Source organism: Chenopodium quinoa, unplaced genomic scaffold, assembly GCF_001683475.1.
Source record: "Chenopodium quinoa cultivar QQ74 unplaced genomic scaffold, ASM168347v1, whole genome shotgun sequence".
Lineage (NCBI taxonomy): Eukaryota > Viridiplantae > Streptophyta > Magnoliopsida > Caryophyllales > Amaranthaceae > Chenopodium > Chenopodium quinoa.
The window spans coordinates 4,551,006-4,578,763 of NW_018745024.1; the positions used below are offsets into that span (position 1 = coordinate 4,551,006).

Below are 27,758 nucleotides of genomic sequence, written 5' to 3' on the forward strand. Positions count from 1 at the left end.
CACAAAACGATATGGCAGAGTCATTAAATAAACATATTTAGTTAATTGCTAAACCATTGCTTATGAAATCCAATCTCCCAATTTCTTCTTGGGGACATGCTATATTACATGTAGCAGGACTAGCAGCACTAATTTGCATTAGGCCAACAAGTTATCACAAGTTCTCCCCATTACAATTGGTTTATGGTCAGGAACTAAATATTTCCCATCTAAGAATTTATGGATGTGCGGTTTATGTTCCAATATCTCCACCACACCGCTCTATGATGTCTCCTCAAAGGAGGTTGGGAATATATGTTGGGTTTGAATATATCCTCGTCAATAATTAAATATCTTGAGCCTACAACATGGGATTTATTTATGGCTCGTTTTGCAGATTGTCATTTTAACGAGTCACTTTTTCCAATATTAGGGGGAGAAAAAAAAGAGCTGGAAAAGGAAATTAATTGGAATGAATTATCATTATCCTATCTTGACCCTCGAACTAAAAAATGTGAACTGAAAGTTCAAAAGATAATTCATTTACAAAGTTTAGCAAATAAATTGCCAAACTCGTTTGCTGACCCAAAAGAGTGACCAAATCACATATTCCAGCTGTAAATGCTCCATTTAAAATAGATATCCCGAAAGGATAAAATAAATTTGCTAATGAGTCTAAACCACGTCAAAAACGTAGAAGACCAATAGGTTCCAAAGGTAAGAATCCTTGGAAATGAAAAGGAGCATTGTTGATGATGGTCAAATTGAAGAAACAATTTCCGTAGGATCTCCAGAAGAGAATTTAGACATGATACAGGAAGAAATTCAGGTACCTGATAATGAAGAAATTTCAACAAATTATATCATGTCTGGAATTACATGAAACCGAAATCAAATCGACATCGATGATGTTTATGCATGCAATGTAGCATTAGATGTTATGGATAATAATGAGGATCATGAACCAAAATCCATTGAAGAATGTAGACAAAGAAATGATTGGCCAAAATGGAAAGTAGCAATTGAAGCAGAATTAAAATCTCTTGGAAAAAGAGAAGTATTCGGACATGTAGTTTGTACACCTGTAAGTGTAAAGCCAGTGGGATATAAATGGGTTTTTGTGCGAAAGAGAAATGAAAAGGGTGAAGTTGTAAGATATAAGGCACGATTAGTTGCACAAGGATTCTCACAAAGACCCAATATTGATTATGAGGAGACCTACTCTCCTGTGGTGGATGCAACTACTTTTAGATTTCTGATTAGTCTGGAAATAAGAGAAGGACTTGACTTACGTTTGATGGACGTAGTCACAACTTATTTATATGGAAATAGACACCCATTTGTGTCTCCCCAAAACCAAACCTGGTGATGATTACCTTTCGCGTCGAATCATAATCGAATGAAGTGAAAGTGTGGAAAGTCTAGTGTGCGATTAGTTTTTAATTCTTTTCTTTCTCTCTATTTTTTAAAACCTACTTTAAGAGAATAGCCAATCCAGTCTGGTTTGGTCCATGGCAAGGGTCCAATTAAGGTGTAGTTGGGTCGGGTTTGAAAAGAGCTTTCCAACGATATATTATAAGCCCAATTCCGATGAATAATGAGGAAGTTATGGCCAAATTACTAAACTGGACCGGTTTGATATTTATGGGTGGCCTAATGATCTAGAGGAGGGCCTAATATTGATTTATCATTCCTAATGCAATTAGAATTGATTATAGTCTTCTAGATTCTTCTAGAAGGTTCTTTTCATTCCTAATTTAATTAGCATTGATAAATTGACTTTTGTTGACTTTTTTTAATCAGAATAAAAGAAGTGTTTTTAAGGAAAATACGATTTAGCCCTTCTATACGGCTAAATTTTATCAAATTAAGAAAACGTGTGGAAACTATTGTCTAGCGTCTGACGACAGGACCAGCGCCTGGCGCCAAGATTGGCGTCTGGCGCTAGCCCTAGCGTCTGTCGCCAATTTGTTTTATTCTCTTCGAAACTCTGATTCGTTTTTTTATCCATCCGGATGATTTTTTCTATAAATAGCCTCCTAAAACCTCCATTTTCAATCATAAAAAAATCATCAATTTTCATCAAAAAATCATCAATTTCCATCAAAAAATCATCAATTTCCATCAATTCTCTCTCACCAATTTTTTTCAAGATTCTCTTGATATTCTCTCTATCTCTCTCTTTTCTAAACTAGCTTTTGCATACAAAATTCTGCATTCACAAGATCTAGAAACACCTAGCCAAGTTCGAAGTTGCCTTTGCCCTAGACGTGAAAGGTTTTAATTTCTGAGGGTTTGGTCCCAAATCTCTCTTTTAATTATTTAATTTAATCTTTTGATTTTATTACTTTCCTTGAAGTTACTAACGCGTGTATTTTGTTATTAGAAAGAGGTACGAGGCATCCACGTAAGTGCTTTAATTGTTTGCATTGATATTATGATATATAAATCATGTCTAGGTTGTTATTATGATTCCTAGTATCATGTTAGGATGCTTGATGTTTTGAATGACAACAATGATTATTCCTAGTATTATGTTTAGGGAAAAGGTTATAATATCAAATATGCTTATTATAATTCCTGCGATGCTTCCTATTTTTCTTCCTAATAACATGTAAGTATCATGTTAGGATTAAAGCTTTGATTTTTATTGTTTAGTGACATGCTAGGGTTTGTTATTAATCTTGTTAGTATCATGCCTAGGACCTTTCAATTATTATGCTTTAACATGGTTATCATGATTATAATTATGATGATGATTTCACTACTACAAAAACAAGAATAAGAAACGCAAGATATAGAACGGTTAACTTAGATATGCGATCTCTAGGACTATATAGAACGCTTATCTTAGTTAACCGTTCTATTTGATTTATTTATTTTATTTTATTAAATTGTGATTTTATTATATAGAACACATATCTTAGTAAACCGTTCTATTTAATATATCCAAATTTTACACTTACAATATAAATCGCCCCTCCTAGTTAACCGCTTTATATGTTTAACATTATTTTTAAAAAAAATAAAAAGAAAAAGCTAATACCAAGAGGCCCAAAATTCTAACCTTAACTCCTTTTTCCTCTTAACATAGCCGTCATTCTCATTTCCTCTTTCCTCATCTCTCACGCACTTCCCTCCTCTAAAACCCTTACTCTTTTCTCTTCTCTCTTCAGTCGTCCTCAATGTCTGATCCTAAAAAACTCCGAGCTATCCAATTATCTTCCTCTCAGTCGTCTTATTCCTCTATATACAACTATCCTATTCGTCGTTGCATCTCTTTCTGTTTCAACCCCAACTCCAACTCCGATGCAGTACGGTGCGCGAAAGCTCGAACCATTGCAATTTCGGTTTTGCTCTGTTTATGGTCATTGTTGCGGGTTGAATAGAATTTTACATTATCGAGGTAGGTGGTAGTTGCAAATGGTGGCATTGAATTGATTTTGGTGGGTCGTGTGAGGTGGTTGGAGAAGTGCATTTATATTATTAATTTTAGATCTGTAACTCTTATCAGTTATCAATTCATTTTTATGTTATGATTTGGATTATAATTTCTGATTTTTCATCTTTCATTTCTGGGTGTTTAGTGCGGCTTCACTATTTGCGTGCACTATTGATAGAGGCGCTGTGGTGGTTGAGGTGGTGGAGACGTTGCGGTGGTCGAGGTTGGTGGAGGCGATGGTAGTGGCTCAAGTTGGGGGAAGCGCTGCAATTACGAACTAGTTACTAGTTAGCAGTTTAGCACACTAATAATTATTAAGTTAGCAGTAGAATTGTATCAAATGTACTCGACATGTAAATATTTGAATATTTTTTTTTTGAAAGATGTAAATATTTGAATATAAAGGATAATAAAAGTTCATTTTAATGTGATATTTAAGTTATACAATTTCAATTTGATGTAATTTATTAATTGATGGTGTTAATCAGCATATATGCGTGCAACCTGCAAAATTAATTATTAATTTTTTTTAAAAAAAATAAACAAAGAGAACGGTTATCTTAGATAACCGTTCTCTTTTATTCATTTTATATAAGCATATGAAATAGGAAAGAGAACAGTTATCTTTTGCATATAGAACGCCTCTTATACCTGTTCTCTTTTGTCTTGCATATAGAACGCCTCTGGTACCCATTCTGTAAGCTTTACACATCGCTTAGCAGAAGAACGCCTCTGAGGCGATCTATAAAGCCTATTCTAACAGTTCTCTAAGGCCTTTTTTGTAGTAGTGATTATTATTATGTTGCTTGATTTATTTATTGTTATTGTTTTATCACACCTTTTATGCATGTTTAAAGGGAATTTGTACTTGTAATCATGCTTAATAAGATAATTAATAATCTTGTTAGGGTTAATTTGATTATAATTCAAGTGATCGCCAATAATAGTTTTGTTTGTGCATTAATATTTAACCAACGTAGTTAAACAGGTTTAGGGTAAACCTATTGATTGCATGTTAGTCAGAAAGCGCACATGAATACGACCAGAATAAAGTAGAAGCCTATTGTTAGGGCAGGTTCAATCTCTTTTAGGTTGGATTTGTACCTTCATCCTCAAACTACCAGTCATGGTTCCAGACCTATTAGAGTTGACGATCTCCTGGATCGTTAAGGGGTGTAACCTTCACCTCGTGAGCGATTTACAAGTTCCTAAAACTTGTTGGCGACTCTTTTTCTCTATCTTCTTTCCCTTTGGACGCCACCGTACTTTAGTGTATGATCACAGTGGGGTTCAAGCTAGGGATAATGCTTGAAATATTCCCTACAATGGCCTACTAGATAATGACATTTACATGAAGCTCCCAAAAGGATTCAAGCTGCCAGAAGCAGCAAAATCTAGTTCTCAAGAACATTCTGTATTAAATTAAACAAATCTCTTAATGGATTGAAACAATCTGGGCGTATGTGGTATAACTGTCTAATTGAGTATTTGTTAAAAGAAGGTTATAGAAATGATCCTATCAGCCCATGTATTTTTATAAAGAAATTTGGATCAAGATTTGTTATAATTGCGGTGTATGTTGATGATTTGAAAATCATTGGAACTCCTAAAAAGATTTCAGTGACTGTCAATTATTTAAAGAAAGTGTTCAAAATGAAAGATCTTGGAAAGAAAATTTTTTGCTTGTGGTTACAAATAGAGCACCTAGAGAATGGAATCCTTGTGCATCAATCAACATACATATAAAAGGTTCTAAAAAGATTTTCTATGGATACAACACATCCATTGAGCAACCCTATGGTTGTAAGATCACTTGAAGAAGAGAAAGATCCATTCCAACCTCGGGAAAATGATGAAGAAATTCTTGGTCCTGAAGTACCATATCTTAGTGCAATTTGAGCACTAATGTACCTTGCAAGTCATACACGACCCGACATATCATTTTCAGTTAATTTATTAACAAGGTTTAGTTCACGTCCAACCCGGAGGCATTGGAATGAGATTAAACATTTACTTCGTTATCTTCAAGGTACGAAGGATATGGGTTTATTTTTCCCAAAGTTGTCCAAAGAAAATTTGATTGGTTTTGCAAATGCAGGTTATTTATCTGATCCTCGTAATGGTTTTGCAGATGCAGGTTATTTATCTGATCCTCGCAAACTGGATATGTGTTCACACATGAGGGTACTGCCATTTCTTGGCGTTCTATGAAAAAAACCATTGCAGCTACATCTTCCAATCATTCTGAAATTTTAGCAATTCACGAGGCTAGTCGTGAATGTGTATGGTTAAGGTCGGTTGTTCAACATATAAAAGAAGTTTGTGGTTTATCATCTGGGAAAGAGGCACCGACAACTTTATACGAGGATAATGCAGCTTGTATTGCTCAACTTAAGGAAGGATACATCAAAGGTGACAGAACAAATCACATCTTACCCAAATTTTTCTTCACTCATGATCTTCAGAATAATGGAGATATAAATGTTTTGCAGATTCGTTCAAGTGAGAATTTAGCAAACCTATTCACTAAGGCTCTTCCAACCGCAACCTTAAAAAAGTTAGTTTATCGTATTGGATTGCGTCGTCTCAAAGATCTTCGGTGATATAATAATGAGGGGGAGTAATTGCGCGCTGCACTCTTTTTTTCCTTATCCATGGTTTTTTCCCACTGGGTTTTTCCTGGAAAGGTTTTTAATGAGGCAGCATATAAGCGCATTAAATATCTCTTAGATAATGGGCTCAAGGGGGAGTGTTACAAATAATAATGTATGCCCATTATGGCTTGTAATTATCTCTTCTATGACTATCTTAAGTATGGTTTTAATAACATCCTTGTAACCCTCTATATGTCATTAGTTCACATTAACCTTCTCATGAATGGAAACTTTATTGCCCATATAGGTTACAATGTTTACATCATGTATATATATAGATGGATCATGAAATCGATGAATAGAGACAACACAATTACCTATCTACATCTCTCTCTAATATTTTCCCTTTCCCCTTATTTTATAATAAATTGCATGTTTATGTTCAATTTTTGTGGCATGATCATATCTTTTTACTAAATGTTCATTTTTTTTGTAAAATGTTCAATTTTTTTTTTACTAAATGTTCAAAAATATAGATGTGGTGCAACTATTTCTAGGTGCACCATGCACATAATACTAATTGTGTGCCAGTGGGCCATATTTTTTACATAAGCCACATAATAAATTGGTAAAAAAAATAATAAGTGGGCCAACATGCAAGTTAGCCTTTGGCCCGTTGTGTATTCGTGCCAAATTATAGAAATAAAGTCCATGCACAACTCAATACCTATGGTCCACCGACGAGACTCTCCTATCATGCCAAATTCATGAAAGGCTTGTGGAGGATCATGCCTAACAGACTAACGCAATCAATTTCCATATATATATGTGACCTACATGATGAGCAGATATAACAAAAAAAATTTAAAAACATCACATGAAATTTAATCCCTAAATCATATGATCTGAGATGGGAAGATACCATAAGCCTACCACCTTAATCACCTAACGCAAGAAGCGACATCAGTATACCACACCTCTGTCACCTTAACCACTTTTTATGTATTATAATACTTACTAAATTTCTCTTACATATAAATATTACAACACATGGTATATTGAAAAATAAAAATGCTTTTATACTAAAAGATGAAATCAAATTCTTGGAGTGATTAATGGGATTAATAAACTAGAACACGGCTCCCTATTTCGGTCACTCAAATAATCAAATTTCTAACACTCCAAAAATTCTCCCTTAGATAAAATACTAAGTTTGGTGTGTGTGATCATAAAAAGGAGAATCAAGAGGATATTATTGTCATATCTAACTAATTGAATATTAAGGCATTTATTAAAGTACGACAACGAAAGACTCTACTTTAAAATAAAACTTATTTAAAAACCAGTTAAGTCAAACTTACAAACGAGAATCATTAAAGGTTAAAATATTCAAAAATAATAATCCTTCATACATTGTTATAGACTTCATTCATAGAAATAAACAAGAAACTCTCTACTCTCAAGCAATTCCCCGTGCATTCCCTTAGCATACCTCAACTTGAATCACTTGAAATTAAACACTTTATGCTTCCCATAATCACAAGTGTGAATATGAAGCATCACGGTGCCATCGAAAAAAAAGACATGGCAAAACAAATAACATAATAAGTCGGCGAATGTTTAGTATGTACACTAAGTAAAAGAACTTAATGGAATTATTTAAAAATCATAAATTAACTCCAAGTTAGGCTCACTAAACAACTTCATTAATTAAAACCCTTAAAATAAAGTTAACTTATTATAGAAATAAATAAAGTCGATGATTAGAAATACTACTAGTCTAATCTATATCTATACTTCTATACTTAGTATTTAAAAACACAAACCATAATTTTTCATATGACACGTGTCATTACAAGTCACTCACTACCACATATGACACATGTCACCCCTTTTGATCTTTTTGTTTAAGTCTTTATACATTCTATAACTTGCAAATTCAATTAAGAAAATGAAGTGTTTCATTTCCATCATAATAAAATAAAGTTGAACCAATTAATATACATCACATAAACATATGAATTGAATTATATAAAATTGTCTTTTCAACTAATAGACTTAAAATATAACTTAAACCAATATGTCATTTCATATCCTACAATCTTCATGTATATATACGTATCTAAATTCCTTTATCTTTTTCCACAGTTCTATCCTCATTCTTTTTTTCCTTTTAAGTTTTAGCAATGAAACAATTACTTCGTATTTCATATCAAAAGTTTCAACTATTGAAAAACATACCTACATATGAAATAACCTAGATAAGAACCCGTGTATCGAACGGGCCAAAAGGCTAGTTCATTTTGAAACGAGAACCTTATTAATTACTACACTTGTTGATTAAAAATCATTTAGACATGGTAGCACATCATTCAATAGTCAATAACATAATAATACTTTAATCAACTTGACTTAACTCACTTTAATTCTTCACTTTAAACTTTAGTCTTTACTTTACTTAATTAGGTACATGAACGGGAATCATAAGAAGTTGTGACAATACGTATAATTGCATTATCCTCCGTAGGGCTGAGCAAAACTACCCGAAAATCCGAAAAATCGATCCGTAACCGTTCCGAAAATTAGGGTACCCGTTCCGATAATTTGTTATCGGGTATGATTATGGGTATCATTTTAAAATTAACGGTTACCCGATCCGATTTTATAAGCATTTTTTTTTTGCTTTTTTTCCCTACTTAAATCTATTAATATAAATCTAAACTTTTACTTTACTTCATAATCACTTTATAATATCAATGATTAGTAATATTATTAATAATTTGATCAAGATCATATGGTATTGTTTTTAATTAGTTGTAAATTATATCATAATAACTACATAATTAAGTTTAATTATCATTATTGGATATCTTAGTTGTAAACCAAAACCAGCAAAACCAAAACCACCCACACCCGAAACCTTAATTCTCACGTAAATCGAAAGCCCCCTTACTCAGATGTGATTAGGATCGACTATTCGAGCCTTGATGTCCAACCTCTAATGGTATGCTATTGTATAAGGATATATGAGGTGGAGCCAATCTTTGAAATCAAATAAGGGGTTTTAGTTTGAGTGGCGTGGGTGGATGCTTCAGGGGAGGGGGGATCTGGGCGGCTGGGAAGGGTAGGCGATGGGGGTCGAGCTAGTAGGATAGGCGGCGGGGAGGGTGGTTGAGCTGGTGGGGTGGTTTTTCTTTAATTAATTAATTACTATTTTTTTTTCTTAAAAATTTTTAAATTTTTTTATATTATTTGTTTTTATTTTTTTGTCCACTCGTGTCTTGACACGTGTCAATTAACGTATTACGGAGCATAACAAGTTAGTTTGATGACCTGCTAGGACCATTAGAAGCAAATTCATATCAAAGTTCAGATTATTAAAAAATAATTCTAAGTTGGGATTATTGTTGTCAATTTTTCCTACATATAATTAATTCTAACATGTTTTCTAACTTGTATAAAATTCATACATCTAATCATACTTCTTATATTAGGTACTACACAAAAATAATCTAGGCGTCTCATGGACCCTATATGCTTTACACAAATATAAATTCCCAGGCCTAACATGATACTACTTGAGATAAAATAAATCTACTTAACATGATACAACCTATAGCGTGAATCCATTAACAAGCACAAGCACTAAAAACACGTCTTCTACGAACTCCTCTCCTAAAAAAAATATAAGAAAACCATAATCATATCAATACTATTAACCAATAATTACATAATCTAAAATAAATTTTCAGCTTTATAAACAAATTGAAATTTCTTTTTATACAGCTTTAAGCCCTTTTAAAAATCAAACTAATAAACCAATTTAATACTACTTTCATACTCTTTTAAAACCCTTTAAATTCAATAATAGATATTAATTAATCTCTATGAATTTAAATATGAAAATTAACATAAAAACCCTTGAAATTAAATGATTAAAATCTGAAATTAATTAGAAAAGAAGAAAGAAAATAAAAGAATTTATTTAAAAAAATGGTTGAAAACCCTCGCACCACCATCACGATGGCGGTTGTCGGTTGGCGCCTGTGTTGGTTGCACTGTGTGGCTGGTGGAGGGACGTGGTGGTGGGGGTGACCGGTGCTCATGGCCGACTGCCTTCATCCCCTCTTCTCTTTATTTTTAATTGTTTCACTAAAAACTCAAAATTGTAAGAGCAACTTCAATGGTTGTAGCTAGGGACTTGCTTGCAATTTCAATACTAGCTACTAGCTAGACCATTGGAGCTTAAAAACACAATTAGCTTGACTAAGCAAATTAGCTTGAATTAGCTTTGCCAAGCTAATTTGCTTGAGAATAAAACTTGCCAAAATAAAATGGTCATTCCACCAATTAAGCTTTTCCCATGTAGTTTGTATCTAACAACTACTACTTATTTGGTAAATATATTTTACAACAGCTACTTTCTATTTGCTACCAAATTTTTACAACGGCTAGTTTTTTTCAAAAACAAAGTACCATTATTTAATTTGAAACTCATTGTACTTGCTTCTCCATACTCTGAAATATATAGAATTCTTGCACTATCAAATTTTCATATGGATAGTTTTGAAGACCCGTATTACTATGATTATTCATAATAGTGTTTTAATTCTGAAAATCAAAACTCTCATGCTTCAACTCCAAAATTCTCACATCCTCAACCCTCTTCAATTCGACTGGTTCTTCATCAACCTTCTGAGAATTACTATAGTCCTATGACTCCATATCCACCAAAGACCATATTTCCAAAAATATCATCCTCGCATAGTTTGGCCAGATTATCGTCCAACTCATCCGGGATTTTTTAACATGTCCTCCAATCATTCATGAACAAGATTTGGCTCATGACAACACAACAAGAGATGTCATAGGAGACCTAAGAACCAACAAAGAGTTTCCTATTATTAGGCTGGATGATGAAGAGTATCCAATTACAAGGTTAGGTGACGAATCCCAAACTCCTCTTAGTCAATCTTACAATGACGAGAAAACCAATCAAGCTAATGACAAAACTGTTAAGTTGAAATGGAGCCAAATTAAAGATGTTGGTTTGTGCAAGAGTTGGATAACCATTTCAAAGGATCCAATCAAAGGCAACGATCAAACTAAGGAATTGTATTGGCGAAACATAGCTGAATACTATAATACATGGAAAGAAATTGTCCAACCATTGGTTCAAAATAAGTGCCGATGTTAGTAAGTTTAATGGTGCTACATACAAGTAAAAGAAAGCTAGCCAAGTGGGAACAATGAAGTATACATCATTAATAAGGCAAAAATTTTGTTTTCTGAACGTAATGAGGGAAGAAAGTTTTCCTACCTACGACATGCTTGGGAAGTCCTACACATTGATCCGAAATGGCAAGTATTTTCAACAAAACAAAGCAATTCATTAAAGAGAACAAAATTTATCAAGGTCGGGTACATATACCTCTAACCATGATACTAGTGAAAAGATGATGTGCAACTGTTAGATGAACGTCCAATTGGTCAGAAGGCGGTGAAAACTGTGGCAAGGAAGAAGGGGAGTAAGAAGACAAGTTCTGAAATTGTTGAGGATAAGTGGAATCAATAAGATTTAGCTACAAAAAGACTTACATTGATGCAAGAACATGTTCGTCAAATTGATTTTGAGGTACTACTCAAGGATACTTCGACTATGGATGAAGGCACAAGGAAAAATCACGACCAAATATGCATGACAATTAAGACAGAGTATGGAATAGAGTAATGCTGTTATGTCTACATTATTACTATAAGTAGATTATATGCATGTCAACTTGTTTCTAGAATGTTTTTTATCTAAATAAATTGTGATCAACAAAAAATAATGCCAAACTACTTTTTATAATTAAGTTATCTAGTCTACAAAGTTGAATGCTCAAGTGCATTACTGCGTTTAAAAAAAAATAAAAAAAAATAAAACAAACAAACAAATTAGCCATTACACAACTTGTTAAAGTATTGATCAAGTTTATTCTCTAGTGTAATACTAGACTACTAGTGTCTAAAAAACTAGCCGTTAAAAACTAAACTAGCTTGACAATTGATGTGATCACAAATATATTTATCTCTATATATAGAACTCCACAGCAAAGGTAAATCTCAACTATCAATATTATTTGAATTTTCAAGTGTAGTACTAGTGTCTAAAAAAACTAGCTGTTAAAAATTAAACTAGCTAGTTGATAAAATATTACTCAAATATATTATTGTAGACACCCATTTGTATCTCCCCAAAACCAAACCCAGTGATGAGTACCTTTCACGTCGAATCATAATCGAATGAAACGAAAGTGTGGAAAGTCTAGTGTTGCGGAAAGTTTTAATTTCTTTTCTCTTCTTTCTGTTTTTGAAAACTTTATTTTAAGAAAACAGACAATCCAGTTTGGTTGGTTCATGATATGGGTCCAATAGTAGTGTAGTTGGATGAGGCTCGCAAAGACCTTTCCAACGATATATTATAAGCCCAATTCCGATGAATATTGAGGAAGTTATGGCCAATTTACTAAACTGGGCCCGGTTTGAGCTTTATGTACGGCCCAATGATCTAGGGGAGGGCCTAATATGATTTATCATTCCTAATGCAATTAGGAATAGTTTTAGTCTTCTAGATTCTTCTAGAAGGTTCTTTTCATTCCTAATTCAATTAGTATTGATAAATTAAATTTTGTTGACTTTTCAGAGTTTTAATCAAAATCAAATAGCATTTTCGAAGAAATTATATTATTTTATCCTCCAGTACGGTAAACTTATCGGATCTTTGAAAACGCGTTGGTATTAGGCTTGGCGCCTAACCCCAGGCCTTGGCGCCTGAAACCAGGCCTGGCGCCTGGCGCTAGCCATTGGCGCCTGGCGCTAATGTTGGTGCCTGGCGCCAGCTAGCCAGGGTTGGCTCCAGCTCTGTTTTCTGAGCGTCAGACTCTGTTTTGTCTAATTTATCTTTTTGGCTGATTTTCTCTATAAATATCGTATTAAAAACTCCGTTTTCAGGGACCAATCATCTTCATTCATTCATCATCTTCATTCATTCACCAATTGTTTTCATTCATCAATTCTCATCATTCTCATGATCTATAATCTGTTTTAATTAGCATTCATTCAATTCTTTCTCCAAACTTTGCTTTTTTACATACAAAATTCCGCATTCACAAGATCTAGAAACACCTAGCCATATTCTAAGTTGCCTTCGCCCTAGACGTGAAAGGTTTTAATTTCTGAGGGTTTGGTCCCAAATCTCTCTTTCAATTATTTAATTTAATTGTTTGGTTATTATTTTCCTTGAAGTTACTAACGCGTGTATTTTGTTATTAGAAAGAGGTACGAGACATCAAAGTAAGTACTTTATGGTTTTTATTGATATTATGATGTAGAAATCATGTTTATATTGTTATTATGATATTCCTAGTATCATTTCTAGGGTATTTTTAATATTAAGTATGATTGTTACATTACTTCCTATGTTCTTCCTAATATTTATGATTGTTAGTATCTTGTTAGGGCTAAAGATTTGATTTTTATTGCTTAGTGACATGCTAGGGTTTGTTATTAATCTTGTTAGTATCATGCCTAGGATCTTGCTATTATTATTATGCTTTAATATTAACATGAGCATGATTATGATTATAATTATTATAATTTATGATGATTATGAATATTATTATTATTATTATTTTGATGATGATTATTTTATTTATGATTATTATTGTTATGATTATAATTTTATTATTCATGATATTTATGATTATTATTATGTTGCTTGATGATTATTTTATTTTTGTTGCTTGATCACCTTTATGCATGTTAAGGGAATTTGGTACTTGTAATCACGCTTGATAAGATAATTAATAATCTTGTTTAGGGTTAATATGATTATGATTCAAGTTATCGCCAATAATAGATTTATTTGTGCATTAAATTCAACCAACATAGATTAAACAGGTTTAGGGTTAATCCTATTGATTGCATTTTAATTAGAAAGCGCACATGAATACGATCAGAATAAAGTAGAGGCCTATTATTAGGGCAGGTTCAATCTCTTTTAGGTTGGATTTGTACCTTCATCCCCGAACCCTTATTTGGTTCTAGACCTTATGGAGTTGACGATCTCTTGGATCGTTAAGGGGTGTAACCTTCACCTCGTGAACGGTTTACAAGTTCCTAAAAAACTTGTTGGCGACTCTTTTGCTCTATCTTCTTCCCTTTTGGACGCCACCATACTTTAGTGTATGATCACAGTGGGGTTCAAGCTAGTGGGATTTTAAAGGCTTGAAATTATTCCCTTACAATTATATATATACATAAAGCTCCACAACAATGGTAACTCACAAACCATCAATATTATTTATTTTTTGTCCAAATTGAAACTCACATTCTCTATACAACGAAAAAAAAATGTCAGATGATCCAAATTCATCAAATAACATTGATTATATTGGAAGCAATTTTGGACTGATCAATTTCTTGATGAGTCATTTGAAGAAATGGGGCATTTCATACTCGAAAATCATCCAAGAACAATTGTGCCTCGAGATCGGGAAGGTGGTACTGAACATCTTTATCAAAATTACTTCTCCCCCAAACCTGTGTATCCAGAACACATATTTCTAAGACGGTTCCAGATGAGAAGGGAATTGTTCATCCATAGTGTGGAGGAACTTGGAAAAAATTCTGAATATTTCCAACAAAGAGTTGACACTGCAAAAATATTGGTGTTGTCTCCCTTTCAAAAATGCACTGCTGCTATTCGCATCTTGGCATATGGCAGTCCAGCTGATGCTGTTAACGAATACATTAAAATAGGTGAGAGTACTGCCTTAGAGTGTTTATTTAAATTTTGTCGTGCTATTATAGACGTGTTTGGAGATGTGTACATGAGAAAGCCTACTTACAATGATGTCCAATGACTACTTGAAATGCACGAAAAATATCATGGTTTTCCTGGCATGCTTGGAAGCCTTGATTGCATGCATTAGGGATGGAAAATTATCTTGCTGCATGGAAAGGGAAATATGCTAGAGGTGATTATGGGTAACCAACAATCATGCTTGAAGCAGTCACCTCAATAGATCTATGGATATGACATGCATATTCGGAGTTGCTGGGTCAAGCAACGACATCAATGTATTGAGTAGATCAAATTTGTTTCAAGAAAAGTTGCAAGGAAAAGCTCCAGAGTTTCATTTCACTGTCAATCAAACCAATTATGATATGGGGTACTATCTTACCGATGGTATATATCCAGAGTGGGCTGCATTTGTCAAGACCTTTACACAACCTCAAGACCCTAAAAGGCTTCTATTCAAGCAAAGACATGAGAGTGCAAGAAAAGATGTTAAACGAGCATTTGGAGTACTTCAAGCTCGCTTTGCAATAGTTCGTGGAGCAGCACGTTGTTGGCATAAAAGTAGACTCTACGACATAATGGATGCATGTATTATATTGAATAACATGATTGTTGAAGATGAACACCACACATACTCCAAAAACTTTGATCAAGGTGATTTTTCACCAACAACTGTCGAAGATGTTCATCATGGGCATGCATTGGATTTTCAAGCACTTCTTGAAACAGATGTAGCCATTCTAGATAGACAAATGCATAATCAACTAGAGGCGGGTCTAGTGGAGCATATTTGGAGTCGTTTTGGAGGCCTAGACCTTAATTAATCTCCCTAAAATTTATGTTTTGATCAACTTTTTTTTTTAATCCTAAATGTTAGTATATTCTCCATATTCTGTAACCATAAACTAGTCATTCTCTATTTGTTCTACATTTCATTACTATGTATTTATAAAATAAGAACATCAACATTAAAAAGATTACTCCAAATGCTCAACATAGATTAACGTTAAAAAATAAGTATAATATAAGAATGGTCAGATCAACATTTATAAAAGAATAATCAACGTTAAAAAAATAGAATAAATGAATTATAAAAATGTTAATTAAGGAAGTGGGACTCACTTAAATACTAAGCTAATAGCTAGCCATTGGAGCAAAAAGTAGCTAAAATGATAATTAGCTTAAAAGCTTATGTGGCATAGCTTGCCCTTGGAGTTGCTTTAAAATGCTTACTTGATTTAAAAATTCAACCAAAATTTGAAAATTCATGACTAAATGAGTTTATATAGCTCTCATATTCAATCATACTTGCCATAATATCCCTTGACTTGCTTCACAAGCTTATTTAGCTGTCATAAAATGAAAACATGCTTAAGACAAAGCTTTTGCAAGAATAAATTATTTAAGAATTTTGAAAAGATGCTCTAACATAAAATAATTTTCTTTGACTTTCAAATCTTTCTAGAATATTCACTAAACTAGTTTTTGGCCTCGTACAATGCAAAGATTTAGAAAGTAAGAATTATTATTAATAATAGTAAATTTAAATTGAGTTAATTGAAATTATTTGACTTATATATGTAACAATTTTTTTTTTCAAATTTGAATTTATTAATGTATATCCTTTAAAATCATTGTGTTACGTATATAATATATAGTATATAATACAAAAATTTTAATTCTTTAATAGAATAATTTGTTTAAGAAATCAAATAAATAGCATTTTAGAGGGAAAATTTTTCACAAAATTATGTCAAATGTCCCTTTTGGTGATTACTTTAGTATATAGTACTAGTTTTGGCCTCGTGCAATGCACGTTTTATAAAATAAGATTTATTAATAATAGTCAAACTGAAATAAAATAAGTTATGTAACACTTTTGTTTTATTGTTTTTTTTTTCTTGAAATTTAAATTCATTAATGTCTATCCTTTAAATTCTTATGTGTTAAAAATATATAAAAATAAATTTATCAAAAGAATTTTAATTTATAATAGATTTTAAAAAAAATATAGTATTTTGGAGGGAAAATCTTTCACAAAAATATACCAAGTGTCCCTCCGGTGATTATTTTAGTATATAGTATAGATAGATGAGATGATCATCTTATTTTCCTAATATTTGGTGAATATTTTAGAATATTCTTGCATAATAAAATCTATGTTATAAAATAAATTCAAATACTTACTTTAAAATATAATAATAAATAGAAAAATTTGGAAAAATAATCTCAACTTTCACGTATTCGCTTTAAATAATCCCAACTTTGGATTATTATTAATTAATCTAAACTTTGAAGTGTATTTGGTCAAAATGGTCCTAAGTGACTGGTAACCTGTTAAAGAGGTGAAATTTTTTTGGTTTAACTAACCGATGGCACCATATGATTAGTTTAAATTTTAAAAAGTAGTAAAAAAAAAAAAGATAAACTTTAAAAAAGGTAAACCAAGCTAACGCGACCCCAACCACCACCCATTTCCAGCAACGCCCATCCCAACCTGATCCCTGGCCGCCACCTTGTGCCCAGACCCCCTCCCCACGCCGTCACTACCCTTCCTTAAGGTCGGTGACCCTTCCCTTAAAACCACCAAACTACCCTAAATTTCTAAAAACAACCTTCCCGCCGAGTAAAACCCCCAACTATCCCTTCCTCCACCATCAAAACCCTAGCGCTAGGGTTCTGATGGTGGGGGAGGGGCGGCTGGGGATTTTTATGCAATGAGGGAGGTGATTTAGGGATTTTGGGTGGTAGTGGGTGGGATTTTAGGGGTTTTCGGTGGGAGGGGTTAGTGTGTAATCCCCCATATTTTTAAATATTTTATAAATGAAAATTTAATTTTATTTGTAATATTGATGTGTATTTTTCCATAATTTATTTCAAAATATTCAAATTATTAATTTGGGTCGAAAATTATTTTGGTACAAATTATTTTATGAACCATCATTCTACAATTTATGTCCAAACAAACAAAGCCTAGTCCATTTTATTTCTTAATTGGCCATTATTTCTATGAGGCTCAATCTTACTTACCCTACAACATTTTCTCCTATAAATGCCCCATTAATCCCCAAAATTTTCCCCACACAAAAAGGTTAGTAAATCTCTTTTCTTTATTTTTTTCCTTTATTTTTCTTTTCCTTTATTTTAACTTTTTAAAAAAGCCGGTTTACAATAACTAATTGTAAATCAGCTGTGAGTTTAGGCCGACACGTGTAAGTAACTCAATTTTTAACATCAGCTTATGACAATTCCTTTTTCTCTCTCCTTTCTTTTTCGCTCATCCCCTCCCAAATTAAACTGTACCCACTTTCAATAACTCTTTCTCCTGAATTTTTCCTATCTCATCTCCATTGATGCGTACTTCTTTCTTCCATTTCTATTTCTGATTTTTTTTATAATCTTTTTGTTTATATTTTTAATTAGTTTCGTCCTTTGAGAAACACTAAATCTGGGCTAGACTTTGACAAACCTTATTAATTTCTAGTTATGTTGGCTTAGCTTCGATGATTTTGACTATGGAGGCTATCTACAAGTATTTTTTGTGACTCATAGGGTAACTTTTGTCGTCGCTTAGCTCGGTGAGATGGTCAGAAATGGTGGAATCGGCGATGGTTTCAGCGCTACCAACGTCACTAGTAGTGGTTCCGGCGGCGACTTTTAATTTGTTTGAGTGATTTTACTGTTTTTTCATGACTATTGTTAATTTTGTGTTTAATTTTGTTGATTTTGATACTTTGTTTTGCATATGTAGCTTAATTACTTTTGTGGAAAAAAATTCACTTTTGTGAAGAAAAAAAGGGTCACTTTTGTAAAAAAAAACAAAAAAAACTCACTTTTGTAAATAAAAAAAAAGGGTTATTTTTGTGAAACAAAAGGGTCACTTTTGTAAAAGAAAAAGGGTCACTTTTCGCAAAATGTTCGATATACAATAAAAATATTATAAACCCTGGGCTTGCAAAAGTTTTGTTTTTTTTTCTTCATTTTTTTCCTTTTCTTTTTTTTTTCCTTTCTTCTTTTTTCCTCCTCTTACGTGAGAAACTCACGCTGCTACTGCTATGCTTTCCGAGAGCTGTTGCCGGCGCGCCACCCCTGCTGGCTGTCGTTTCCTGGTCGCCGATGACCCACGCAGCCCAGCCACACGACCCAGCCACCACCCTATCTCTTCTCTCTCTCTTGTTTTACTTATTTATTTGTTTGTTTAATGTTTATAAAATTATTATGGATTTGATTTAATTGTTTGAAATTAATTTAATTAGTATGAAAAACTATATTGTGATGATTTTAAGTTATAATTTCAGATTATAATTGTATTATAATTTTTCAGATTTTGTGATTATAAAACCTAGGGTTTTAATTTATTGAAATTGAGATTCTAGGGTTCTTATGATCAAAGAAATATGGGGCTTTTGTGTACTTATTTTTTTAATTTATGATTGAGTATAAAAGTGATGTGGTGATGACGTTTTGAAGGGTTTTTAATTAATCTAAAGTGCTGGAAATAGTTTCTAAGTACTACTTTTGATGTTTTATAAAAAGGATTTAATCACCCATTAAAAAAGGGAGATTATTTAAGGGGTTTTAAATAATTTTTCAGATTTTTAATAAACTTTAAACTTGCTGAAATTTCATGTATAATAATGTATTTTAAGGTATTTTAAAGAAAATTTAAAGAAATATATATAAGCTTTTGATTTTAATTAAAGAGAAGGTTTTAAAGTGTTGTTTGATTTGGATTTTGATCGAAGGTTTTAAAGTAAGCTAGTATTGCTAGCTGTAAATTTGATTGGTTGGGTATTGATTGATATGTTATTGTTTGGTTTAGGAGAGGACTTTATAGAATGTGTTTTTAGTTGAAAAAGCGGTTTACCAATTCGTATATTCAATGTACATACGAGTTACGAAACCTTTCCTTTAAAAGCATGTTTAGAAACGAAACGAGAATTTAGTATCATGTATGGAGAAGACTGGAAATAATTGTTTGGTTATACATTGTGATTTCCGTATGATGTGCACTATTTTACTTTGCAAATATTATTTATGCATTAATTTTGCAAGATGCGCTTAGAGGCAAAGGTATGTGAATATGTGGAATGATTTATTTATTACTCATTTATTGAAATAGAATGAGTAAAGGAAGAATTCAAGTCTTATAAGACGAGGTTAAGGTTTTGGGTGCCTTATGCACTCAAGGTGTTTATACACCGAGGTAGTTAAAGGAATAAATAATAAATGTTACTTGTCACTAATAAATCAAGAATTGAAATTGGAAAATTGTTTTACTTGATTGAATGGATACTGGATTGATTGTATTGTTTGCATATGAGTTATCACCAAGTTTAAACTTTTAAATCACGTAAAGTGCAAGATGGATGAGCAATAAAACTTTGGATTGGTGCACATCTGGAGTAATGACAATCAGGGGTTGGGGTACACGGGGTATTAGCCGTGCACTTTTCTCGAGGTCGTCTGATCTACGAGTCTCTTATTTCAAATATTTTTCAAAACTAGGAGTTAGATGAGATCTCATACTAGCTACGGTCACAGAGTCGCGCCCGAGGTCGTTGGATGTTTTATTGATGTTTCCGAAAGGAGGCATGGGGTTTTTCTTTTATTGATGTTCCAAATGGAGCATGGGATGGACAACCTTGTCTATTGCTTAATCCAATGAAATAAATAAATGAATTAGCTACTATCAACTAGTGAAGTCTTAATAAAATTGATAGTTGAGTCGTGTTTTGAGTCTATAATTTATTGATGCATGATGTTTGATTATTAGTAGCATGTTAGGGATTTCTTAATTTATTTCGCAGCTTGTATGTACTCAGCTTTGCTGATTGCGTGCTTTTGTGTGTGTCTTTCTTTGGTCATGGTCTTCACCTTTCAATGACCCTGGGACGATCCAATTTTTACACTTGTAATATTGGAGAGAAGATTAACCACAGGTTCTTACAGATGCAGCATTCACATCAGGGTTGTGGGATTTTGAGTGGAGAGTTGGTTAATGTTCGCAGTTTATTTCTTTTGTAAGTTTGAATTTATTTAAACTCTGGTTTTATTCATTAACTACTTTTGTTGGGTTTTAAATAAGGGCCTTAATGGTTCAAACTTGTAACACTTAATTTTGCTTTTATTCGTTGGTTTTGAAATTTACTTATAAACTGATTTAGTTTTTCCGCTGCTAATTTCTGATAAAGCCTTAACGTTTGAACACGTGGCGGTAGCACGCCAGTAATTTTCTTGGATTTTGCTCGGGTTATTCACATGTTAGAAGAGAGAATTATTAGGGTGTTACATAGTGGTTTTGGGGAAGGGGAGCTATAGACGCGAGGGAGAGGGTTTTGGCCAGCGTGTGGGTGAGGGAGGATTTTTGTTGCCGCGGTAGTGGTGGGGAAGGTGGTTCGTGGGTGAAGGCTAGTCATTTTTTTTTTTAATTTTTTTTTTTCAATTTTTGTAAATTTTTCTTTTTTATTTTTAAAATGTTTTTTAACTAATCACATGGTGACATGCATCACCTTAAACTATTATAGGGACTAAAGAAAGCGAATACACTCCAAAGTTCGAATTATTTAATAGTAATTCAAAGTTGGAATTATTTAAAGCGAATACGTGAAGTTGGGATTATATTTACTAATTTTAATTTTCCTAATAAATGTTCTCAAAATATTTATTAATTACTTGTAAAACATTTGTATAAATACTTACTACTTGTATCTATATAATTAAAATACATAATTTTACATTGTATAATACTCTAAAAATACGTAGTATTACAAAATCTATACTAATCTATTAAAAGGCGTTTCTAAAAAGTCTCTACGCCAAGTAGACCCTTTCATTACACCACGTCATTATGCCACGTTAGCTACTCAGTTCCTTAATATGTCACGTCACCCACATTACCAACAATATTCCATGTTGCCTCAACTATATTTAAAAAGATATATGGATGAAAGGGTTTGAACACTTCACCTATTGGAAGCAACATTCTTATCTAATCATCTAGGCTAATAGCAAATTATGCTTTAATGTTGCACAGTAAATAAAATTATACTATAAAAGTATTAAAAGAACATACTACAACAATTGCACAACAATAAAAGTAGTGTTGTTTCAAATAATACTACAAGAAGGGGGGTTGAATCGTAGTATGAGAATTTAGCCAAACTTTTTGCGGAATTAAGATTAAGTAAGCTAAAGGAACAGAAAGATTAACTAAAGGAACTAAAGATGCAAGAGAGATTTTTACGTGGAAAACTCCTTGGCCCTAACAAGGAGAAAAACCATGACCACTTGGGATTTTGGGAAAAGAATCTTCACAAGAATGGGGCAAAAGGTCCTATTACAAACTAAAGACTCAAACTCAAGTTCCTCTACGAACTTGAAACCCCGAGGAACAAGTCCCAACTTGTCACTCTTCTCTTCTCTTTCTCTCTTCTCACTTCTCTGTTCTCTCTTCTTTTTCTCACTTCTCTTTCTCACTTCTCTTTCTCATACATAGAAGTTCACTCAAACTTCCCCATTCCCCAAATTACAACTCGAAATATAAACAAACTCTAGTATAAGAACATTAAGAACACTCTAATGAACTTGTGTGGAATTGACACTTGACTCGAATTAAAAGCTTGAAAACTTATGTGAGCAAGGGTGAGTTTTTCCATATGAAATAAACAACTATTTATAGACCAAAATTCGTTTAGGGAAAACTTCTTTGTGCAGCAATCCATTACACCACTACTCCAACCCACTAAGAAGATCATGTTCCTAAAATTAAGGAACCATGAACTCCTCAATGTGCAAGACCATGACTTGAATCAAGTCATGGAGGAGTAGGCCGCAAGCTTTTAGAAAACGTGGGAGATTTTATTTTCAGAAGATATTTTCGAAAATCAGAAATAAAATAAAATCTTTTTAGTTAAGAAAAAAAAGATAAACGTTAAAGACTTAACCACTTTCCTAAAAACTAGCATGCACAATTTTATCCTTTTAGACCAATTCCACACAGCTTTTTCGAGTGTAATTACATATCTTATACTTACATAAATACTAGAATATAAAATATATTTTAGTCTTCATGTCTCTGATGAAGCTTCTACTCCGAGGCTTCTGTTCCTTGGGAGGAACTTCTCTTCTCTGATGAGGCTTCTTCTCTGAAGCTTCTGTTCCTTGAGGGGAACCTTCTCTTCTCCAGTCTTCATTTTTGAAGCACCAGTTCCTGCAAAGGAACTCTTCTTTATGGATAACTCTGCTTCTGGCCTTCTTATTCCTCATGGTATCTTTACAAGACACTTAATTCTCCTGATCTTTGCTACTAAGTACACACTTAAACAATCTAACACTTATTAGTTTGTAAGTAAGTGAGTTTGTGTCATCATCAAAATCATTAATTCCAACAATATTCCCCTTTTTGATGATGACAAACAAACCAAACTTACTTACAAGGAAACAGAGATAATCCAACTTATTCCTAAAGGAAAGAAAATGCAAAAACAAAGTGTAATGCGGAAAGGGAACTAATGCTAAGAAAATAAAAACAATGCAGAAATAAATATCTTAAGGAAAAACTGAAAAACTTGAAAAAACTTGTATATACATTATACCTGCTTGTACAGAGTAAGCAGCTTGTGAAGATTTCGAACAGAGACCATAGAATGATTAAGTTTCCTTGATAGTTTGCATCTCTTCCCTCTTTTGGCATTATCAAAAACCAACATACAAGCATATAGTATACCATAACACAGCACCATCTAGTGGTTTAGTGTTAAGACAAGAAACATGCATAGAGAGAAAACATTCACAAAGCATATAGGCATAATATACATAGATATTAATCATCCAAAACCGATTTAAAACATTGGCCAAATGTACCAAATTTGCAAGTTTACCAAAAGAAATTAAGAAGTGCCAAAAATATTACAGACCAAATTAAAAATTGTTTCCCAAAAATAGATAAAATATAAGTTTCATCAACATAAAGAGGCTACAAGGAAAGATAGATTAATAATCAATGCTCTGGTCATCATCAACAGCAAGATCCTCCAGCTTCTTGCTGATTTGAGACACTATGTCCTTCACAATGGACTGTCTCCCTTGTTCAGTGCTTGAGACCAGCTTCTTGACATCAACATTCAGAGTGAGCACACTCTTCTTCAATTCCTCCATCTGCAACTTTGACTGCTCTTGTTCCTTCAGCACCTTAAGAAGCGTATCCTTCAGCTCCTTCACATCTTCCCTGAGAACCTTTTGAGGGGAACTGAAGGCTGCAAAACCTGTTCCTGCAGATGCATACTTTCCCGAAATAGGAGAGCTTGTGACTTTCTACAAACCCTCTTGCACCCCAGTGATATCAATGCAAATGGGTGCAGAGGTCTCAGTTTTCTTCATCAACCTCAAGCTCTTCCTTTTCTTCCTTCCCCCTGTTTCAGTGACCTCCTCAACTATCTTTTCCTCTTCCTCCTCCTGAATATCCTGCACTACTCCCTCTACTATCCCCGTAGCCCTCTCTTCTTCCCCCTCGGCTAGGGCACCTACTTCCTTAGGCCTTTTCTCCTTTTCCTCCAGCACAACTTCAAAACATCCATCCACAACCTTCATCTTATGGTTTTCAAGGAAAATAGGTTGCATGTATTCGGTGTTTTTGAGGGGCAGGGGTTCTTTATCAGCAAAGGAGATACCAAAGCTTTCGAAGACATAGGTAAGTAGGTTACCATATCCCACCTTCCATCCTTTTGGAACACAGTGGGAAAGGTGTTGGATCATGATAGAGGGAAAGTCGATTTGGATCCTTTTTGCTAGGCAGTAAATGAGAATAGAGTCAAGCTTGTTGGCACTGTCTCTCTTTTGGGAGCGAGGAATTATGTCATTAAAAACAAAATTCAGCAGAATTTTGTCAAGAGGGGTTAGGTCATTGTGGTTTATGTAGGTTTCCTCCAGGTCACCACCTAGAAACTCCACTATTTCATCAATTTTTGCATCAGGAAGAGGGTTCCTTATCACATTACTTTTGAAATATAGATCATATCTAGTATTAGGAACATCAAACAACTCAGCCAAGTACATCGCATCAAACTCAATTTCTTTTCCATACACACAGCAACGAATAACACCTTTAGAATATTTAAAACTTTTGCAAAAATCCTTCATAACATCAACATACAAACTCCGATTAAAGCATTCACTCAACAAATTCACCTAATTTTGAGACTCAATCAAATCAAGCAGTTCATACAACTTAACAGACTTACACCAAGAAAGATTAATAGTCAAACCTGTCACAAAGTGATCACCAATTTTCTCTTGCCTTTTCATGGCTGCTAGCTTGTCCCGGTAATTGACCCCTAGTTCCGGAGCACTTTCTTCTTCATCTTGCATGTCATCAGACTTCCTTTTGCAAGAAGACTGAGATTCGGTAGTCGAATCGACTTTTGGAGGCTCTTGAACTTCGATGGGAGTGATTTCCGGTCGAATTTCCATGGTGATGTCTGGGATTGGTTTTGTGTTTAATTCGGCTTCAATTTGGGTTTTTGGAGAGGTAGACATTGGAGAGTAGTTTTGATCAGAGTGATGAGAGAGAAGGTAGTTTTTGTGTGGTGTAAATTTTTGTGAGGCTGACATGTTTTATGGTGGAGGTAAATTGGTGAAATGAGGTGTCGTTTGGGAGGTGAGGTGAATTAAGTTGATTTGACACTGATATTTATTGTTTAGGGAAACACAAACCGTGTTTTAAGAGAGTAATGTGAGTGGGATACTTTTGAACAAAAGATAATGATGAATATTAGATGCATTCATCTGATTTTTGTGTTTAGATAAAAAGAATTTGGAATTTTGAAAAAAATAGATAACCACAATAATTTTTTCTCTTGAATTAAATCAGAAGAAACACACTTGCAAATACAAATTGATACACATAACAATTCAACAAGGCTCATGCAACCAATTTTGGACTTTCACATCTATGTCTTCCAAATTTACATGCCCTTAGCAAATATTACTCCTGCTTACCGCCTGTCTTAACTATGTAATTAAACATATAACACTTGTGCAAAGTATACAATAGTTAAGCACATTAGTTTGAGTTTCACACCTGAGGGAACTTGATGCATTTTTCTCAGTATAACTTAATCATCCCAAGTTCCATTCTCATCTTCTCATGCCTTTCTCTATTCAAGGGTTTTGTTAAAATATCTGCAATTTGATTGTTAGTTTGGCAGAAATCTAATTTAATCAAACCCTTTTCAACATTATCCTTAAGGAAATGATGCCTTATATAAATATGCTTGACTCTTGAATGATGGACTGGATCTTTAGATATGCAAATTGCACTAGTGTTATCACAGTAGATAGTAATGTAATTAAATTTAATACCAAAGTCACGTAGCTGTTTTTTGATCCAAAGGACTTGAGAGCAACAAGCAGCTGCTGCTACGTACTCAGCCTTTGCAGTAGACAATGCAACATTATTTTGTTTCTTGGAACCCCAAGCAACTAGACAAGAGTCAAGGAACTAAACCATACCTGAGGTGCTTTTCATGTTCACTAAGTCACCTGCATAGTCAGCATCTATGAATCCTCTAATCATAAAGTCATCACTTCTAGGATAGAACAGACACAGGTCATCTTTTCCTTTGAGGTGTCTCAAAATTCTCTTAACAGTCGTTAGATGTGATTCTTTAGGATTAGACTGAAATCTAGCACACAATCCAACACTAAAATAAATATTAGGCCTACTGGCTGTTAGATATAATAATGAACCAATCATAACTCTATAAGTGGTTTGATCCACACTTCTTCCTTGTGGATCCTCATCAAGTCTTGTTGTTGTTTCCATAGGTGTATGATTTGTCTTGGCATTCTCCATGTTGTACTTCTTCAGAAGTTCCTTGACATATTTCTGTTGGTGAATCATTATTCCTTCAACTTTTTGCTTTATTTGAAGTCCAAGGAAGAAATTTAATTCGCCCATCATGCTCATCTCAAATTCACCACCCATTAGCTCAGCAAAGTATTTGCACAAACTATTGTTAGTAGCACCAAATATAATATCATCTACATAGATCTATATAACTAACAAATCAGTTCCTCGAGATTTAAGAAAAAGAGTTTTGTCTACTTTTCCTCTTTTGAAATCATTTTTTAGTAGGAACTTTGAAAGCCTTTCATACCAGGCTCTTGGAGCTTTTTTAAGCCCATAGAGAGCTTTATCAAGCTTAAAAACATGATTCAGAAATTTTAGATTTTCGAAACCTGGAGGTTGTTCAACAAAAACCTCCTCATTTAAGAAACCATTAAGAAAAGCACATTTCACATCCATTTGATAGAGCTTGAAACCCATAAAAGAAGAAAAAGCTACTAGGATTCTAATAGCTTCTAATCTAGCTACAGGAGCAAAGGTTTCATCGAAATCAATACCTTCCTGTTGGTTGTAGCCCTTCACAACCAATTTAGCCTTGTTCCTTACTATGGTGCCATGTTCATCAAGCTTGTTCCTGAACACCCATTTCATCCCAATAACTTTCTTTCCCTTAGGCTTTGGCTCAAGGTGCCAAACTTTGTTTCTTTCGAATTCATTGAGTTCCTCTTGCATAGCCACTATCCAATCAGCATCTCCTAAGGCTTATTAATGATTTCTTGGCTTTAGGATGGACAGAAATGCATGGAATGCACAGTAGTTCCTCATTTGTGATCTTGTTTGAGTTTCTTTTCCTATATCACTGATAATGAGATCAGTTGGATGGGAACCTTGATACTTGAATGGCCTGGGTTGAAATTCCCTTGCTGAAACTCCAATTTGAGGAGCTTCTGGTTCTGTTCCTCCTGCTTCTTCTGCTTGTTCCTCATTCACCTGTTCATCTGGTTGAGCAACCTCTCCATTTTCTTGATGATCCTCTTCTGGAGCAGGCTG

The 27,758-nt window shown here is 33.6% G+C and overlaps 4 protein-coding genes and 1 long non-coding RNA gene across 5 annotated transcripts; 4 read left to right on the forward strand and 1 right to left on the reverse strand.

Moving 5' to 3' along the window:
- Positions 1 to 2,859: 2,859 nt before the first annotated feature.
- LOC110708976 lies at positions 2,860 to 3,854 on the forward strand. Its single transcript, XR_002508812.1, has 2 exons — positions 2,860 to 3,385; positions 3,567 to 3,854. It is a non-coding gene; the product is annotated as an uncharacterized LOC110708976 (long non-coding RNA).
- A 1,334-nt stretch (positions 3,855 to 5,188) lies between these two features.
- LOC110708844 lies at positions 5,189 to 6,024 on the forward strand. The gene is made up of 3 exons (XM_021887066.1): positions 5,189 to 5,288; positions 5,520 to 5,558; positions 5,648 to 6,024. Exons 1-3 carry the CDS (start codon positions 5,189 to 5,191, stop codon positions 6,022 to 6,024), a joined length of 516 nt encoding a protein of 171 aa, XP_021742758.1.
- An 8,474-nt stretch (positions 6,025 to 14,498) lies between these two features.
- On the forward strand, positions 14,499 to 14,921 carry LOC110708845. Its single transcript, XM_021887067.1, has one exon. It carries the CDS (start codon positions 14,499 to 14,501, stop codon positions 14,919 to 14,921), a length of 423 nt encoding a protein of 140 aa, XP_021742759.1.
- Positions 14,922 to 15,087: 166 nt separating this feature from the next.
- LOC110708846 lies at positions 15,088 to 15,684 on the forward strand. The gene has a single exon (XM_021887068.1). The coding sequence runs from the start codon at positions 15,088 to 15,090 to the stop codon at positions 15,682 to 15,684; it is 597 nt and encodes a 198-aa protein (XP_021742760.1).
- Positions 15,685 to 26,912: 11,228 nt separating this feature from the next.
- On the reverse strand, positions 26,913 to 27,440 carry LOC110708847 (uncharacterized mitochondrial protein AtMg00820-like). Its single transcript, XM_021887069.1, has 2 exons — positions 27,207 to 27,440; positions 26,913 to 27,122 (listed from the first exon to the last, which is right to left on the reverse strand). The coding sequence occupies exons 1-2, from the start codon at positions 27,438 to 27,440 to the stop codon at positions 26,913 to 26,915; spliced, it is 444 nt and encodes a 147-aa protein (XP_021742761.1).
- Between the last annotated feature and the right edge of the window lie 318 nt (positions 27,441 to 27,758).